General features: G+C 38.0%; 1 protein-coding gene across 1 annotated transcript in view; it reads left to right on the top strand.

Moving 5' to 3' along the window:
- MYRFL (myelin regulatory factor like) overlaps window positions 1–13,148 on the top strand; it is a 38,772-nt gene extending 25,624 nt beyond the window's left edge. The window contains exons 14-25 of the mRNA XM_058805808.1: window positions 391–554; window positions 1,157–1,220; window positions 1,935–2,020; window positions 2,805–2,876; window positions 2,999–3,045; window positions 3,163–3,327; window positions 7,752–7,826; window positions 9,351–9,438; window positions 9,703–9,777; window positions 10,737–10,845; window positions 12,894–12,968; window positions 13,062–13,148. Coding sequence (XP_058661791.1) covers window positions 391–554; window positions 1,157–1,220; window positions 1,935–2,020; window positions 2,805–2,876; window positions 2,999–3,045; window positions 3,163–3,327; window positions 7,752–7,826; window positions 9,351–9,438; window positions 9,703–9,777; window positions 10,737–10,845; window positions 12,894–12,968; window positions 13,062–13,148 — 1,107 coding nt within the window. The remainder of the gene's footprint in view (window positions 1–390; window positions 555–1,156; window positions 1,221–1,934; window positions 2,021–2,804; window positions 2,877–2,998; window positions 3,046–3,162; window positions 3,328–7,751; window positions 7,827–9,350; window positions 9,439–9,702; window positions 9,778–10,736; window positions 10,846–12,893; window positions 12,969–13,061) is intronic.
- Window positions 13,149–19,688: the final 6,540 nt, after the last annotated feature.

Raw genomic sequence — 19,688 nt, 5'->3', positions numbered from 1 at the left:
TCTGAGCCTACCTAATGCCTGTAGGAAGATGGTTGGATGTACATTTTACTAAGGGATTCTAAAATCTATGTTCAGCTAAAGCATTGACAATCAAGTAGTAGATGTCTGTTGGAACACACTGTTAAGGTTCCAACATGGTATGAAGGTAAAAATACAGTTTAAATTCATGGTACAAAAAGCCCTTTAGCTTCAAATTTTTCTGCAAGTCCTCATTTTCAATTTACTGCAAATTAAATGTCTAGCAAAAGGGTTTTCTGGTCATACATGCATCCCATCTACAGTGAGATAACTTGTGTTTATATAGGTGAATTCTGCACTAATTTCTGCTTGTTACACCTGATTGATGAATATACTATGTATCTACTAATTTTGTCATTGTTTCCTTATCAGGATCAGATCTTTATGGAGAATGTTGGTGCTGTAAAGCAGCTTTGTAAACTAACAAACAATCTTGAAGTCAGAATAGAAGAATTGGAACAGTGGAATAGGAAACTGGCCAGGCAGAAACGGATCAACAGTTTAAAGTCAACAGTCAGTGAAGAGAGCAAAGTCAGGTACCTCTGCCTGGGATTTCTCTAATCGTTGTCACACAAGTTGTTAAAGTGATCTCTAAAGTGATAGAAGTGAAAACCAATTTTGCTTGACAGTAGGGTTCAGCTATTTTCCAGTATTTAAGTCATGCAAAAGACCCCAAATGTCTCAAATTGTTTTTAGTCACTGATGTAATTAATCTTTGAAATGTCTGTTAAATTGCAGTAATTTTTGTAATAGCTTCTGTTGCATAAAGTAAATGGTAGATTATGTCCAGTTACAGCTCTGGGACTTAGAAAATTGCTTCTAAAGCAAATCTGCAGAGCTTCTTCTGCAAGAAAGGATCTTCACTGATGCTTCAGTGGAAGTGATGAGTTTTTCCTGTTTCTAAGCAATTTCCCCAAGTTTTCTTTCTTCCCAAATCAAATGTAGCATTTAAGAGCATTCACCTGAATGAGTTAACTGGAACCTTTATCCTTGAAAATGAATCTGCTGACACTTCTGCCTTTCCCTTTATAAATGTTAAAATTGCAAAAGCAAGTGACATTAACATGTTAAAAATGTCTTTTCTTCATTAATTACTTGCTGAAGCATTTGAATGTTAAAGAGATCTTGTCTCTTATAGCAGGTATAGTCGAGCTAATAGTCTCTTGCCATCAGTAAAATCAGTCCCACTAAAATCCAGGAAGGTGAGTGAAATGAAATCCTTGTCTGAGTCATTCACTGTGATTTGCTTTCACTTTCTCTTGCCTGTATTGTGGTATGGGAAGTGGATACCCCCTTTTCAAAGGGATCATATGAGTGAAGAAATACATATATTGACCTTTTTCAAGACAGACGTCTTGGGGTGCCAAGCCCTGTCCTTTAATATGAACCAATGCTCATTTGACTACTTATCTTTTGCCAGTGCTAAAGAGCAAGAGAAAATAATAGGTCAAATGTGCTTTATACCATAATGACAGTCAAATGCTCCATCACCCAAGATTATCCTACTTGTTTGGAAAGTGCCTTTCTTCTGTATTTGTACCAGTCCTGCTTTAACGTGGTCTGAGCACATACTGAAAGCTGCTGAGCTTTTAATTCTGGACACTTACTGAGTTCTTTATTTGATTTTTAAATATTTCAAAAGTATGAAAAATGGCAGGAAGAAAGGACAAGGAACTGTTATTTTTAGTTATCTTTTCTTCCTCTATGTTTGTGCCCCCAAACTATCAACAATCCACAGTGACTAACAGTCTTAGCGACCTTTTAATTTTCTCTCTGTAGATATTGACCCCTATAAAAGGGTGATCATGAAAGAAACAAGGATGATGTAAAGTCAACCCAGTGTACTATTTCTTAATCTACAAGTAGTTGCTTAGATATGTGCCACTTGAATTAACCAAACTCTTTTTTTACCATAGGTTTGTTTATCAAAGACCAAAGAATCTTGCTCCGTGAAGATTTTCCGGGTGACTATAATAGCTTTGATTGCTATTATGGCACTATGGTAAAAATTAATTAGCAACAATTTGACTTGTTTCTCCTTTCCCCTTTCTACCTATCTGAAAGAATATAGCACTTTTTCATCTTCTTTTCCCTTCCTACTTGAAGAACACAATGTATTAAAATTAACAATTAATATCCTTGGTAGTATTGTAAAGTTTAAACCATCATATAAAAGTAAGGTACTCATGGGATGGACACACAACTGATCTCTCTCCATGTCACAATGTATGGTGCACCTTGAGTCTACCTCAGTGGCTTGTACTACAGGTGCTAAACTGGACTCTGCATGTTTTATCCAATCATTCTGTGCCTAAGTACAATTTCTGATGTACAGAGTGATTCTGTTGTGTGAAATGAAGTTGAAACTGTTCCCACTGTGGTGGGCAGTTATGTGACTGGAAGTTCAACTTGTGACATTGGACTTGTGGAAAGGAAAGTATGCTCTGGACTCCTGAGATTGCCATTTTCTGTCTCCAGTCCCAAAACTTGTGGCTTACAATCAATCTCTTTGCGACCTGAGTACTTTGAACTGGTGGTGTGATTCTATTTAGGTTGGAAAGTGGCTGTATTTTGTGTTGAATACAAGTATAATGAACACAATACTGTATATAAGTATCTGATCTAAACCCCATTAAATTCAGCTGAAATTTTTCACTCTGAAGGGAAAGTGATCAGATAGTTAATACTTGCATGACTGCATTTCCCCACAATGCTGTCAAGGTGTTATTCCTATTGTGTTGCATAAAAGATGAATGTAAATCTAGAGAACAATTCTCTTTCTACAGTGCTTTGACAATATGGAGCCTATATTTACTTAGCGTTCATGACAGACGTTTTGAAAAACATCCAGTTTACAGGCAAGTAGTTAAATTACCATTAGTGAATTCAAATTAGTAGAATCAGTAATAGACTGTGGATCAATTTGTTTTGGTCCTCAGCTCTAATGTCCATTTCTTAATGAATTGTTTTTCTTCCTCAGCAGCACCTCAAGTCCTGTTCCAGTCTCTCCCTCAACTACCACAGCAGGTACTGTCTCTCTGCTGGTCTGCATACACATAAGTGGCTATTATAAAATGCCAGTATGCAACTTTTGTGGGAATTATATTTTGGGGTTTTTTTTGTTGTTGTTTGCTTTTTTTTTAGCATTACAGAGTGAGAGCACAGCTTCTCAGACCACACAGCCCATCAGCAGGATCCCTGAAGTCAATTTCTGTGGCATTTTACCTTGTGACAAGGTCTATTGTTGTCCAATTCACCAACCAAAAGTCAAATCTCTAAGCTATGAAAAGAATAATGCAAAGGAAAAACGTAAGTTGAAAATATAATTCTATATAATTTGAGCAGAGACTGTATGGAAAGTGTGGGAAAAGGGACAATAATCTTTAAAGGTAGTTAGCTTTCTACAAAAGAGCTTATTCCAGAGGATTTAAAAAATCTTGATATAACTAATCATCACTGCAGTCAATATGTTTTTGAAAAAACTAGTCTGGTTACTCTTAAGAATTCGGGACCCTAAGGTGTCTTGTCTGCTGTCACTGTTTTTCCTGGCCATTCTTGGTAAATTATTTGATGTGAACTGGAAAATCACTAATCCATTTAATTGACCTTTGGCTATGGGTGGATGTGAGTTGATTAGGGGTAGTAGAGAATTGATTGACAGATGCAAAAACCCCCCCAAAATAGAATTGTGTCACAATGTGGTGCTACTACATCTTTTCCATGGGCAGAGACAGAATGCCAACTTCCTGGAAACATAAAACTTACAGTTAAAACTCTGATTATTAAGACAGGAATTTTGAACAGTAGTATTTGACGGCAGAGCTCTATAAAATAAAATACTTTTACTGGAATTAATTATTTTACCGATACTGTCTGCCAGGTGTTGTATGCATAGTGTCTGAGAAGATGCATTGTTTACAACTTTTACAATATTTATAAGAAAGGGTTAATGCATAAAGGTATTAATAACTTGTGAGAATCTATATTCCTCTCTCCCAGTCCTTAACACATCCAGTGTCTGGAAGCAAGTGTTAATGTTACTAAACCAGCATTCACACTCTTCCTATCTTGGCCTTGGGAGCAATTCTTGCACAGTTGACAAAGTGAAGTGAAACTGGGGCTGGATGCAGTTCAGCCTCTGAAGTACAAATGTCTGCCAGGGCAGGCTTTACCAATTGCTGTGACACTGTGAGCATGAACTGTTTCAGTGGGTCTCACCCACTGGCCATTCTGTACTCTGCAGACAAGCTGTATTGAGTGGTCCTTGTGATTCTTGTGATCAGTGCTGCAGTAAGCCCTGTGGCAGATAAAACCCAGCACAGCTTTCAAGAGGTCATACCTGAGTGATTTGTATTGCTCTGAAGCCTGAAAGAGTATTGATTAATTAAGAAGACATTTATCTCATTTATAAATGAGGGAATTGTAGATGGATGAAAATGAAATATGAAAACCTTCTGTCCTCAGCTGGCTGCTTCTGATATTAGGTGGAAAGAGAAGATAAGAATAAACACAAAGCATTACCTTCTCAAGGTTTTATGCTCCAAATAGCATTAAGAGTGGATCCAAGAGTGAAAAATCAGCACAGTACACATGCTACTGAAAGATTTCAGTTCTGCACAAGTTTAATGAACCTGAATATATTCCCAGATGGAAGGTAACAATGTCAATATGAAATCCAAACAGAAGGAAAACCAACAAGCTGTTTAATGTAGCTGTAGCCAAGACAAATGAAAAGGAAAATGTTTTCAGAAAAAAAGCTAAGCATTAAATATGGGGAACAATCATGATAAAAAGTGGATGCTTTAGAATCAGCTGATTAGTCTGATTCATGGAAAGGTAGAGCTGTTTGAAATTGCAATTAAATTAAATACTAATTTAGGTTTTACTACAGACCTTTTCCTGCTCCACATGCAATACTTGAATCCTGTGGGTGCAGACTACTGCATTCATTGTAGCTCCTAATCCTTTGCATCCCAGAGCTGTTGATGAAAAGGCTGTTTGGAAAGCTCAAGTAGAAGCAAAAGCATTCATAAGCAAGACAAAAATTATTAAACAAAAACTCAGCACATCTTTATGTCACCTAGCTTAATGTGACCTTTTTTCTTCATATTTTTTTTTTAAACTGATTTCTCTGGAGGGTTTAGGCTTCAGAACTTCCATTGATTTCAGTGGAATTGAGGAATGTGAATACCCTTCAGTGTTTGGGCCTTTTCTGCTCTCTGCTTCCATGCCATTAGTGCTCACTGCTCTCCCCTTAACGTTAAGTGCCACCAATAACCAGGAGCTGTCCTTACTTGCTGTTTCTCCCCGGTGTCCCTTCCTGCACAATAAAAGGTTGGTGAGAGCTCCTGCTGGACTTCGGTCAGCCTCAGGCATTCCCATTTATTGCCTTCAGAGGGCAGTTAACAGATTCATAGTAAAGTACCACCACCATGACAAACCATCAGTAGATTTTTCCCACGCTGCTAATGGAATATTACCACTCACTTGAATTAAAACCATAGCGTTTTTGAGGGGAAAAAAAAAGATGCTGCATTTATTGGATGAGTTTTTCTTAATCTTATCTGAAGATGATGGTTTTCCTCATTACATTCTTGCCATGCTTGTAGTTCTATATTTGTTATTGAATTGGATCTTCACAGTCCACATGGGCCTTTGAGAAAGCCCTCAGTGTTAATATATGTGAAAGAGTGGAATTTTAGTTACAATTTATTGAAGGTTGCTGTGGTGCTTTGTGGTAGTTCTTGGTGTTCTCAATTGGCACCTTGTATTCAAAATTTAGATTGCAATAGCTAAAAGAACAATGAAATGGTAATTCTATGATGAGTAAAAACCCAAGTGAAAATAAAGTTCTATGCTGGTTACCGACTCGGTCTAAAATCTTAGTGAAGTAAATCTGTCTTTGTCCTGGTTTTTGTACAAAATTCTGATACTGCTTAATGCCTTCTTCCAACACCTGCAAAAGAATCACAATTCTTTTGTGAATTTTAAGTGTTCACTAATTCCAAGTTTTAATAAATATTCCTACCAACACTTGCATGGGCTGAACTATTTTATCTACATAGAGCATTCTTTTACCTCTACTAGGGGATATAGGTTTTCTACAGAGTAGCTCTCTGTTAATGCAAATACAAAATTACAGTGTTTAATGCATTGCTAGCATAACTAGGCTATTAAGAGAAGTCAGGAGAAAATGAATGTGTGACTATTAGTTTGTGAATTAAAGGGAGGAATGAGAGAATGAACAGGCTTTTATTAGATCTGCCCCAAGATGACTGTACTGTATAAGTGATTGCATGTGTTCAGTAGCCATTTTACTAGGTGTGTGGAACTGTACAATGAAATGGGACAGCAGATGACTGCTAAATGCAGCAGTTACCACCACATCTGGCAGAACCTGTAGATCTGTATGATGAGTTAGTAAATAGGAAATGAATTCAAGGAATAGCTGGCAGCAGTATGAGGGTTTTATAAAAAACACAAGACAGATTAAAATCCCAAAGATGATTTTGTATTACATTGCTTCTGGGCCCTTGGATTCCATTTCTTAATGTTGCTCCGTGCTCTTGGTAACCTACTAGCATGAGGAAAGTCTGGATTTTCTTATTTCCCAGTACTGAAATGAAATCCAAATCTGGAGTGAATAAGAAAACAAAAAGGTCAATCCAGCTGTCTTGCTTCAATCTCAGTAATAATGCATTTTGATCCCTGCTTCCTATCATGAAACAGTCATTCTGAAATCAGAAAATTTCCTTTGGAAAACATAGTAATGGAATATTTTGGTATTCTAGAAATGACATTCGATGGAGCATGTTAATTTAGGCAATATCAGGATTTCCCAGTGCCAGTTTCCTGGTAACATGTCTGAACAGATTCTTAGCTGGCAAGCTGTATAGAGGCACAGGAATAGCATTAGACCATTTCCCAAGGGCCTGAAGGGCCATTTGCCTTCCCCAGGTTGTACTATATGATGGTTATTCAAAAGATCTTTTAAATTCACTTTCCTAGGCAAGTGTTGAGCAAATTAATAGAATAACAATTAAAAACAGAAGTCATCAGCTTATATTACACAGCCTAGTTCCATGTTTGAAGTTACAGAGGTGATATCAGTGAACATGGTGATCATGCTGTTAGAGACATGTATTAGCTTTTTAAGTTTGGTTGTGCATCCTCTCTCTGTAGTACTGGCTCAGTCCTCAGTATCTTTACCACACACATTCAAAAATCTAAGTTGTTCCCTCAGCCTGTATTTAGGCATACCAGATGCCTAAATACAGCCTGTATTTAGGAATTATAGGCATACCAGATGCCTATAATTCCTAACACGATTTTCTCACTAATAAGAAAGATGTGGCTTTACGTTCAGATTTGTGCTGAAGTGCCTGGCTGCATATTGACTTTCAGCTTGGCTCTCTGTTATAGAAATTGGTGATGTTCTCTGTGTGTGATGAAATCTTTTCTATTAGGCTATGGTTTGGAAATGTTTTTGATATTCTGTAGATTTCAAAAACTTGTCTCTTGTTATCTGCAAACTTATTTTAACTGTGTATATCTTCTTCTGAATGGAGGTGCTTTGTATTTTAAAGATCTCTCTCGTGGTTATGCATATCTATTCAAGAGATAATTAACAAAAATTATCTTCTGGTTATGTATGGTATACTTTGGAATATACTTTGCTGTTACAATTGTGCAAGGCTGATTTTGGCGATATTTGTATGTTCACCCTTTCACAGAAAACAAAAGTGACATGTTACCCAAACGAGATTCCATCAAAAAACCTCGTGGAAGACCTGATCTTGGAAATGACTGTAAGTTCTATATTTAAATGAAAAAATAAAAGGTTACTTGTATAACTTTCAAGATCTACTTTTAGGCTTTGAATTGTGCTTCTGGAATTTAGGGAAGTTTCAGTTGTAATTCATCATTATAGAAAATTACCACTTGTGAGTCTAGTTCCTGTGAACAACAGGAAACCTGTGATTCACTATAATTTTCAGTTTATTCTTACATCTTCATTAGGTTTTTATAGACATTCTGACTACCCTCTCTAGAGAGTTCTTAGGCTTGGCTTCAGATACAATAAAATGACAAGTGGCATTTTCCTTGACAGGAGCTAAAATCTTGTGCTTAAGGATATGAATGTGATATTCATGTGCAGGAAACTCATGATACAGTGTGAAGGAAGTGCTTGGGGTTTGCCTCATCTCACCTAAGGGATTAAAATGTCAGCTGCTCAAAGGGGCCATCCCTACCTTCAGATCCTAACACTGCCTTCAGAGGACATGAAATTAAGTTCCTTGACACAGAAAGTTTCAGGTTCCCCTTTTAGTAACTGTGCACTGCTGTCAGAGCCAGTCTGGGCTGAAAATATTGATTCTTTTCTGTACAGATGAGTATCTGCTGACTACATATGTTATAACAGCATGCTCTGGCATTCATTCAGTATGAGCAGGATTATGCCTTGTGTCTTTTTGGTTTATGTGGATCCTCTGTTTTAAGGCTTGGTTGTTTTTGGTTTTGGGTTTTTGAAATAAATATTTGATTAAAGAATAGGCAATATTTGGATGATAAAACATCTAGACTTGGACATCTAGACCATGGACTTAAAGCAGGTGAGGAATAGAACACAGATTCTGCCTGTTGCCGGGATGTGCCCCGGTGGGATGATCTGGGAAAAAATCATTCCCCTTCTGATTTTTTGCATGTGTACACACACCTCAGATGAGTTCAGCAAGGATTTGGACAGCACTCTCAGACACATGGTGTCTACCTAAGGGAAAAACAATGTTACCATGGCTATATTCATCATCTATCTGCAGTATATTACAAATCTCTTGCAAAAAACAAAGTTCTTGCAAGTTCAAGGCAGCATTATATGAAGAAATTATGATTTTCATTTAAGTTGGGTAATTTTCTTCCACAGGGAATTAGAAAAAAGTTTTGTTGCATTCCATATTATTCCTCTCAACAAAGATGAGGTTTTTCAACTTTATGGTAACTTGAATGGGTATGACTTCTAGTACATGAAAATGAATATTGACACATTTGAGTTTTACTTGGATTGCCATCAAAGTAGCCTTCAACATCTGTGCAAAAGAAATGGTGCAATGTTAGGTTCCCAGGATATTCATCCTTGCAAACTGAACAAGGTTCTTATCTGCAATGGCAGAATGATGGTAATCAACCAGAGGCTTTTAACTGAGTGCTCATTTGGACCTGGAGCAAGTCCTGTAGTGGCAATCAAGGCAGTAGACTAACTGCAGTTTTACTATGCTCTTATCTATTATTTCAGAAATAATCAAGAAAAAAATTATTATTCTTAATATTTTTAGGGATTGACACAACAATCAGTTCCATACAGATTTTGCAAACTCAGCAAAGCATTGACAACCGCTATTGTAGTAAAAATCTGCAGTGCAGGTAGGAGAATTTTTAATAATTATTATTTTATTATTTAATAAAATAATAACAATAATTGTTTTATTTTGTTATAGTAGGATAAAAGACCATTATTGTGGCCTGGCTGCCTGGCTGGCTTCTGCTCACAGTTATTTCCTCTCGGATGCAGTAGTCTTTGATACCTTTTAATGTTTTTTTCCGTTTAAATTTAAATGCAATTTTCATGTTTTGGGTAACATATTGTCTATATCAAAATCTCATGTGTATTAATACATCCTTTTTCAGCTCTGGAAACTACAGCTATGTTATTCCTATTAACAAATACACGCCCATGGATATAGAAATCTCACTGGAAATAAAGTAAGTACAATTAAAAGGAATACATGCAAAAGACAATGGTGGTTCTTCATTTGATAGAAATTCTTGCCTGATGCTTATTGCTACACAAATCCATCCTGTTCAGAGGAGTGGGAAAAATGTAGTGCACAACTAAATTGTTAATGTAGACCTTTTGGGTAGATTCCTTGCTGTTGCATAGGTCCAATACCACTCTCAGCTCAAGGAAGACTTCACGTGATGCTGCAGGTATTGAAATCCAGAAGTCTTGAGCTTCACTCCTAATAAGCATTTGGACACACACATATGTCTGTGTTGGCAGGATTGTGGTCTCTGGCCTAGGGATCAGAGTTTTCTTTTGTTGTAGAGAAACGTTATTAGGAACATAACATGAGTAACTCCAGAGAGTGCCTTCTTTGGGACTGTTGTGCCAACACTGTGAAAGGGGGGTTTTGTGCAGGAACTTCTGGTGTTGCATAAAATTGTGACTTACAGCAGGGAAAAGCAGCAGACTTATTCCTTTCAGCAGCTTTTCCTCCTCAAAAGCCCACCTCCATCGTGTTCTCCCAGAGGGAGCAAGTAATTTATTTTGGAGTTTTATTCTGAGAAAGGCCAGCACTAACCAGAACAGCTGCCAAACAATCTGCTTCACAACAGTTCATGACTTCCATGTCTGCAACAAAGGACTTGTCCAGTCTTTTGATCTTCAATGTTATCCCTGTAAACATCTGCATTTTTCAAATAAGATGAAATATAACAGTACCCCTGAAGTGTCTACTTGTTTTGTACAGCCACTGAAAATTTGTCTTTTAAATGCATGCCATTATAATCGTATAGTATAGCACTCTCATGTAGGGATTAATACATCATATTCAGAGTTTCACTGAGTATGACTGTATTTTGAATATTGGTTTGTGGTTTGGGAGCAACTGATTTTATTTTTAATAAAGTCATTTATCCTTATTTTTCTCTGTTTCTTGAAGCACCACAGAACCATTAATTATATTTCTCTGCAAAGTCACATTTGGAAATTATTGCTCCCATTATTCTTCCAGCCAAAACAGTAGGAAGAATTTCCAAGAAACCACACAGGTAAGACTTGTATAACAATACTCTGGGGTTTGGGAAAAATTGTTATGAAATTAATGGCTGCAAAATTCTGATCTTTGTTGAAGTACTAGAAATCTAAATGCTGGTACTTTGAGTCTGTCAGTCATGGCTGGCTTTGGCATGACCATAATGAGATGCAGTCTTTTTGTTGGAGTCAGTTTTCTGCTGACTTTTATAAAAACCTGTCCAATAATTCTCTGAAAGGACAGTTTTGATTCTACTTCAGACTAAGCCACCACTACAACTCATTATAACTCCAGAGAAATGGGAGTAATTTATCACTGAGAGCTTTAGGAGAGTCCTCCAACCTCTCATCTACTTTATGGCTTCTATTATTATTTTACGCGTAATTAATTCCAGTTTTAAAGTCTAGAATTTGCTGGTAACAATGGTAGTGTTCTGCTTTATTTCTGTGTGAACAGGAGCTTAAAGGTAAATCTCTTAGGGAAAATTCTTCATTTTAAAAGCAAAATAGTTTATGTGTCATTCTCTGGATTCCCTCAATGGGGATAAAATCTGGTGAAACAGGTTGGCTTTTCCCAATAAAAAATATTTAGTGACCAGGTCTTGCAAATCTTGAAACACCTCCAGTAAATTGATGAAGGCTTTAAACTTTCTTCAGGTTCCCTGAACATACAGGCCTCCTTCAAGGCCCCCATTTGTCAATGTTTGTTTAGAAATGTCTATTCTGGCTAAAACGGTAGGAAAGGCAGAAGCAATGATAATAGCATTTCTGAACACATTGTAGCAGAAACATCTCTGAATTTGGAAGTAATTTCCAAGTTCTTCTGGAGAAGAGTCTTCAGAATTCTGATCTATGATCCCATACATAACATGTTTTTAATTGATTTTGTTTGTTTGTTTTTTGTGCTTAGTCAGATTACGGCACTTGAGATACCTCCAGCTGACTTTTTGCTCAGCTTTTCAAATGTCTTTGCAAAAAGTTTCAGGCTTCTTTGTAACAATGGCATAGTCATCCAAAAGCTCAAATTTTCCAAGTTTTGACCTGTCTGCTGTAATTTCAACAGAATTGAAATTAAGTCAGACTTAGAGAGTTTCACAATGCAGAAATGTCCTTGAAGCTTACTGACAAAACTGGTCAAAGAGATTTCCTGTGTCAACCTGAAATCCACATCAAAAGACTAAAGCTAACTAGCCTCCAGCAGCAGTGAGCATTCAGATTTGATGTGACTCAGAATAGAAATGCTGCCTAGTTGAAGAGGTTTCTTTTAAGAGGATTTTTCTAGGGATGGGAAGGCTTATTCCCTACCAAAAGGCAGAACAGGAATCATTTGGGCTCACCAGCCCCTCATAAGTTTTGTCATGTGAACATATTTTCTCCAGCAGAGAGGATGTGTCAGAAAGTGAAGTGAGGAGAAAAAGATGAAGGAGTTGAGACACTAGAAATGTAAATTACCATGGATCATTAGGTGAAAGAGAGGTGAGGATTGAATTTTGTTTTATTCATTGTAGCATAAACATTTCAGGTACAAAATATGTTGTTTCACTTTTGCATGGCAGAACACTGTAATAAAAAATAGCATGAAACCTTGCAGGTATCTGCTTTTGAAATAGTGACTGAAGACTCTACCCATATCTTTAGAATATATGGAGGAAATTCTGTCTTCTGAGCACTGCTAAAGTTCCTGTCCCAAAATCAGCAGAACTGCCATTTGCTAGTATTACAAATTAAAGCTCTCGTGTCACCTGGCATATCAGGAACAATCCCTATTTTGGGGGGATTTGCTTAGAAAATGAGTGAAGGAATCCATTTATTCAGAGCCAGCTGAGTGTCGCTGGGAGTCAGATGCCTGCCAGTTCTCCTCCATGTGGAGCTGATCAGAGTAAACCACATTTGCAGGGTTTAAAGTCAGCACTTGATCTTTAAATACATTTGCCTGTAGTTATCATGTCTTGATATCATAATGACCTTGTGCTGCATGTGTCAATGAAACATTTCCAGAGTCTGTCCTTCTCTCCAGTTTCCCCTGGAATGAGGTTATCTGATCTGTGTCTCATTTGTCCCCTAGGGACGGCAGCACATTTGGGCTCTCCCTGTAGCTAAGCTGTATGACAGTGCATACTCTTTCCGCGTGGCCGTGCCGGTAAGCCTTTGCAAATGGCAACGTGGCAAAAGACAAATAGCACTTGAACTGAAAGAAGTTCCTCTATCAACCTCCTTTATTTTTCTTTTGCAGGGTTTTGCTAGCTGCTCAACAGACCGTTACTTTGCTGGAATGTTTTTCACTGATTATTACTTCTACTTTTATCGGCAGTGTAATTAAAATGTTGCCAAATATTCTGTTCTTTGGGGAAAAGATGAGGAAACACTTAATATGAAAAAGAGAAGTGAAAATAATCCTGGATATTTTTTAAACCTCTTTCTGGGTTGTATGGGACTTTCTTGGGTTTTTTCACTTTTAAATTAAAAAAAAAAGTAGAAAAATAAAGTGTTAACAACAACCATAGCTCTGCAGTTCCAGAAACTGTTTCTAAAAAGACACGAGGTAATGGAGTATATGATGTTGTTGTGGGTGGAGCGGGAGCTTCAAAGCTTATTAGAGAAGCCTTCCCATTGACTCACAGGGTGCAGAATGACCTCTGGTTTTCTAAACTCCTCAGAGAGGAGTCTGGATGTGGTTGGATCCAATCTTAGCCCCAGACTTGTTCAATGGTTTAAGTCTAAGGAATTATACATGTGTGATTGAACCTTTGTACAATTTTGTCATGCAGAATTAAGGATAGCAAGCCAGAGGTACCAAAATGAATGATTTATTACAATAAATGATTAGACAAATAGATCTTAATCAGAATTACTACATGGTATGAAAGCTAACACTGCTAGTATAGTATATGATAATATATTATATTAAAGCAACGGTATTAAAGTCATCAAAAAAGAAACAGTTATTGAGTAGAGATCAATGTTACTCACCCTTACCAATGATTGTGGGCAAACATCTTTAGCTCACCTTAAGAGTCATCCCACCCAAGGGAGGAATCTCCACACATGCTCCAAGAAGGAGTGTGCTAGAAATCCCTGCCATTTGGCACTTTTCTAGTATATATATAAGTGGTACTCTTATAGTATAAAGTGGCTCACTGTCAGCCATATGTCTCCATATTGTTATGGAGAAGTCAGCTGTGTCAGCTCAGCATCTTTAGATAAGGACACTTTACATATCTGCCACACCTTCACCTCACTATCAGGATGTTTAACTTTGGAATTGATGAGTCAGATTTGGTTTTGTGTAATTTAGCAGCAAAAGCAGCATGACACCTCCACTCAGTTCACCAGCGATAGCTTTGAAATGTTGCATTGCTCAAATCTTCACTGCATCCCAGACAGAGCATCCTGCTACAGGTGTGTAAATAAAATTATTGTATGGATCATAGAGAAGTTATATGATATTGTATGTACAGTAGACAAGAGCAAATGGGTAGGAACAGCTGAGCTGAGATGCCCTTAAGTTTTCAGAAAATGGGAGGATGATTAAATTACTTTTTAAAAAAATATTATTCCTTTGCAATAAGGAAACCTGCTTCTGTCCTATAGGCATGCACCTTCTTTTATTACCTGCTGCCCTTTTTTAGATGTAAATCCATTTCTTTTTTTGCTAACAGAACCAAAACCAACAAAACTCTAAAAGAGAAATGTAGCACAACAGGTCAGTTCAGTTGTCTAATGTTTCCATTTCAAAAAGCAGTCCCATCATTACCACCAAGCTGTGTGATTTAACAATGTTACTGCTATTTCAATGAGGTTTTTTTTCCCTCTGAAACAGGAATTAACTATTTACTACTAAATTCAGGTCATATTTTTTCTTGGTGTTTGTGATTTGTGTTAGATTGATAAAAGAATAGAAATATTGAAAAGAAGAATGTCTTGCCTTCACGGATTTCTATGTTGCGTATGTATACACACCTGCATGGGAAAATTCTTTCTATTTATATTTTGGAAATACATTTTTAAGGAAGAGCTATTCAAATGAAATTTTACATTAGTTGCTCAGAAAGAAATCAGATATAATAATCAGCTAAAGTGTAAATAGTGTTGTAGGGTATGTTTAGATCAATCCTTTTTTGTGTAGAGAAGAGAAATTAAATATAATAGACTGACTGTAGGCTTTTAAAGATTTATGATGTGAAAGCTACATTTGAAAAAGTGTCCTCTGAATGAAATTATTTAACAGTGAAAGGGAAACATTAGGAAGAAAAATTAATGTCTAAAAAAGACCTTGCCACAGTCTTTGTAAACACCAGTGTGCCTTAATTATATATTTGTTGCCTGACAGTGTGATGGGAGAGTTTAATTTGTTTCTCTGCCTTGATTTGGCATTTCTTTTGTCACTATTTTGGGATTTCCTTTAGGAATGTCCTTCTCACTAAATTTTTTTTTAGATGCATGTGCTTAGTTGGGGTCAATTGCAATGTCTGGCATCTTTTCCTTAAATAACTAATTTGTTTGACCATGTAGGTGTAAGGGTTTTTCTGTGGTGTGGACTTTTTTTTTTCCTGGGAAGAATTTGTGGTGTAAACCAGTGTTCTATAATATTCCAGAGACTAACTGGTGTTGGAACCCTAGATACAAAATAGTCAGAAATTTGTGCCTTTAATTTTTTGTAGTCCATACTTGAGGGTAGAGTCAACCTGTCACAGATGATAACATGTGCATTTTGAACAGAAACTCTACATTTTAGGCCCACCTGGTTTTCATCACACTATTCAGGATTGTATTTCCCTTCGCAGTGGCTCAGAGCACTGCAGGAGAATATAAACTCTTAAGTGTTTCCTGTCTTTAAAAGACTTTCTGTAATTAGTCTAGGGTGAGGTGCATGTGGGATAGCAACTATTTTATTTCTTAAAAAGCTTGTGGTGATTTAATTGCACATCAGTTTGCCCATTTAAGAATTTCCAACTTGTTCTCTAGTCCTGTAATTTGTTTGTAGCAAAGTACTGTTGACGATTTCATTCAGGTTTAAGGTGTGGCTGTATGAAGGCTGTGTTCTAACACATCTGAGATAAAAAATATCAATCTTGGCAAAAGCTAGGGAAGACCTAGCAGAAATTAAATACTTGGTGTTTAAAGAACCGTGGCTGGGTGATGTTTAGCTGCTTACTGGGGTTAGACTGTGACACAGCCCCACCAGAAACTCAGTGAGTGACTGACCTTCGTGACCAGATTTTGATCCATTTTGGACTGGAAATATAGAAGCTCTAGAAATGATTCTCACTCCCCTAACTGCCAAGCCTTCACTTTAGTGTGTTTGGGGAAGTGGAACACATCTTGACAGCACTGGACTGGTGACATTCTTGGCCTCCTGCTGTCCTTCTCCCTTGTATGGCATTGAACTAGAACTACCAGAGAAAAGAATACCACAGGGAAAATATGACCAGCAGCATTTTCCATCCTGTACCGACAAAGGAAGTATGGATTGACCTTTCCAAATAAATAGGTCTGTTGCTTTTTTGGTTTGGGTTGGTTTTTTTTTCCATTTCTGTGTCCTCAGTAACAAAATTACAACATTTTTTAATAGTGGTCATTCTAAGTTGAAAGAATTTTTGTGAATGATGAATAATGAATTATTAATGGTTTACGTAAATTTTACTTGGAACAGGAAATTCTCTTTCCCTTATCTATTTTTACCACAATGTGGTTGTAAGAGACCTTCAGATATCCATCACTGGAATATGTCTGCCTAATTTAAGAGAGACCTGAGGCAAGGCAAACTGCCAGGCTGGGTGAAAGTCACAGCTGTAAGTTGCAGAAGGCAAATGCAGGGCTAGAATGGGGTGATCTTGTGCCATCTGATCTGGCTTTCAAACCATGCTGTGCACATGATGTGGCACTTCATGTTTTTACTTGACTCTAACACAGATTACTTCACTGTGCTTTTTCTGAGTTTGATCTAGCAGTGGCAGCAGCATTTGAAGTAAGAGCCAGAGATCACTTCAAAGCCCAGTGCATTGAGCCAAGAAAAGGCAAAAAATCCTGCATGGCCACTTCATGGAAACCAAGGACAAGGCAGAGGAGCAGAATGAGCAGTTCTGAGGTGTGAGTTTGCAGCTGGAATTGCTGGTGGCCTTTGGCACATCTGTGGACAGCTGTGAACAAAGGCATTTTGGTCTCTTACCACAGCTCAGTTCCAGTGACTCTTTTGTTCAGAAGATGCCTGGTAGGTAGTGAGGAGGCTGCCTGGGGAGAGGATGTGAGCCCAACCTGAGAAGTTAGCAATCCCAAAACTGGGTTTGCAGTCCTGCACAGCACAGGTCTGAAGGAAGACCTGGGTGTGAACTTTTTATTAAGTCCTGATTGTCTACATTTTTCTAGGATTTTAGATTGCTTTATAAAATCGGAAAAATACTTTCATTAAGATTTGCTGTTGGGTTAAATTCTGCTCACATACAAGAAGTCCCTCACTCAGGAGTCACTGATTTCTTGAACTACAAATCTGTTGCACAGAACCTGGGCCAATGTATCTGCAAAACGCAAACCTGATTTTGAGTGCTACAGTGTGTTTTAAATAAGGCATTTCATTTTAGGTATAGAAACTACTTTCAAAATACACAAAAAATTAATAATTATTTTTCAGTTGCAGTGCTGTAAGACTTTTATATGATATGTAACTTTATATGAAGACATGGCTTTTATATGTGACATTATAGTATACTTGGAAGCTTTGAACAACTGATGGAAACTCATGATAAGGAATCATTTACTGATCTTGCTTTCATCTTGGAGTAATTCTATTAATGTCCCAGATAAATTGTGCTACAGAGAAATAATGTGTTTCAGATTTGTGTCCTGTATCACTGATAGTCTGTCACTGCTAAATTCCCAGCTGCTCTGCTGGCTTTTGTGGATTGCTCCTCCTCAAGATGTTTGCTTCCTCCCATGTTCCCTACATGTTGGACAAGGCAAAAGGAAGGATTGGCTTTGATTTGAGCTTTTCTCACACTGATGGTGTATAACTGCATGCTCCCTCACACAGGGATTTCTTACTTGCCTTTGGAAATATTCAATTGTTCCTGTTTCTTTCTGTGGGCACAAGTTTTGTATTTTTCAGCTTCCTGGCTTTTGCATCCTAAAGAAACATAATTTGGCTGAGCCTTTGTCAAATTTGATTGTAATTGGTCAACACTTTAAAATTATTTGTAAGCAGAATAGTGAAGTTGATCATATCAGCTTGTGAATTTGATGTTGGGTTAAAAGCCAGGATTTAGTTCATTCCAGACAAAAGAATCTTGAGTAATGTCTCCCAGGTTTCTCAAGGGAAATGCTTCTTTTTGAAACAGGATATCTGGGAAGTTTTAGTTCATAGCTCCAAAGCTTTGGATAACATCTGTGGCACAAGGAGGCTGGGATGCAGTCCTGCTCTTCTGTAGACTTGGGACAACTGATGAAGCCTTCATGCCTCCATTGCTCACTAATAAAACTTTTCTAATTGTGTTTTTACTTCATGAAGGGGGAGAGGATTTGGAAGTGAGTCAGTGTTGTAAAGGTAAATGAATCAGGCACACTGAGATGCTCAGATGTGTCAGGATTATGTATGTCTTGCGCTGATCAAACAGGTCCTGTTTTGTTAAAACCATGTGCTCAGCACTTCAGAAAAATCAGGCCCAGTGAGGAGTGCACTAAGTCTAGATTTAGCTTTTCAACTTGAATGCTTGGATTCTGCCATGTTAATTCAATATCTTTCTTAAGCTACAGAAATATTTCTCCAGAAAAAGTATGAAAGGTTTTTTTCTGTATGGTGGGGATCAAGTAATTGAAAGAAACTGTTTTCACTGTTACACTTCCACACCATATACTTATGCATGCACAGTACCTGTGAAATTCTTCTAATATGGACATATTAGAATAATTTTAATTAGCATCTGCAAACCATCACATAATACCTGGAGTGGCAGTTGCTGGCTATGAGTCATGCATTTAGCAGAAAGAACTGTGCTTTCTAAGGAAAGGCCAAGGCATAAGTATGTCCCAGTCCTAGATCACATATATTTGTCCAGGGACTTGCTTCCCCTCCTGCTTTTTTTCTGGGCCATGCTGACAGGTGGTCAGGAGCAGCCTGGCTGATGCACCCAGGGCACTGTGGGTATTGCCTGGAACCTCAGTGACATTCAAGATGTGTAATGGCACTTCAGATAGTCCTAGTGTGTCTTGTCCAGGTATAGTGCCAGTAAAAAAAGAAAAAGTCATGCACTCACAGCACTTTGGACACTGACTTCCTCATAAGCGGTTTCCTCTCCCCTCTTCAGCTTCACCAAACAGCATGTTTTCTGTCAAAACAGCACATGAGTGAACACTTTCAGTGCCAAGCCTATATTCAAATAGCAGGTTTTGCACTGGCAGTCCTGACCCAATTTTAGCTCTGGTTGCTATGGTGCTCTGCGGGCTGGGTGGCCAGCGGGGCAGGATGATGTGGGGTTGGCACACAAGCCTTTTGTTGTTCCTTGGCCAGGGTCCAGCCAGCTTGTTTCCCCCCTTCTCCCTCCACCCCACAGCAGCTGGCAGCAGCCTGCATCTGCTGATGAGGAGCAGTGGTCAGGCTGCAGCCTCTGATGCCTCTCTTGGTCTGTGTCCTGGAGGAGGCACCTTCTCCCAGGCACCCAGAGCTGCTCCTCTGCAGACCAGAAATCCCATCCTTTGGCTGCATGCCCTTCTATTAGATAAGCCTTCATCTTCCTGCTCCTGGCTTTTAAGGAGGCTCCCTCTCCTTATCCCTCATTTGCTGCTTTCCAGACATCCTGTGTCCTGCTTTACCCCCTCCAGAAAAGGAACTCATCTCAATACTTTTAAAGGATGAGATCTAAAATAGGTC

This window comes from Ammospiza caudacuta, chromosome 5 (assembly GCF_027887145.1).
Source record: "Ammospiza caudacuta isolate bAmmCau1 chromosome 5, bAmmCau1.pri, whole genome shotgun sequence".
NCBI classification, from domain to species: Eukaryota; Metazoa; Chordata; class Aves; order Passeriformes; family Passerellidae; genus Ammospiza; species Ammospiza caudacuta.
The sequence above is the reverse complement of the archived record's forward strand: the minus strand, read 5'-3'. Positions and strand labels throughout refer to the sequence as shown.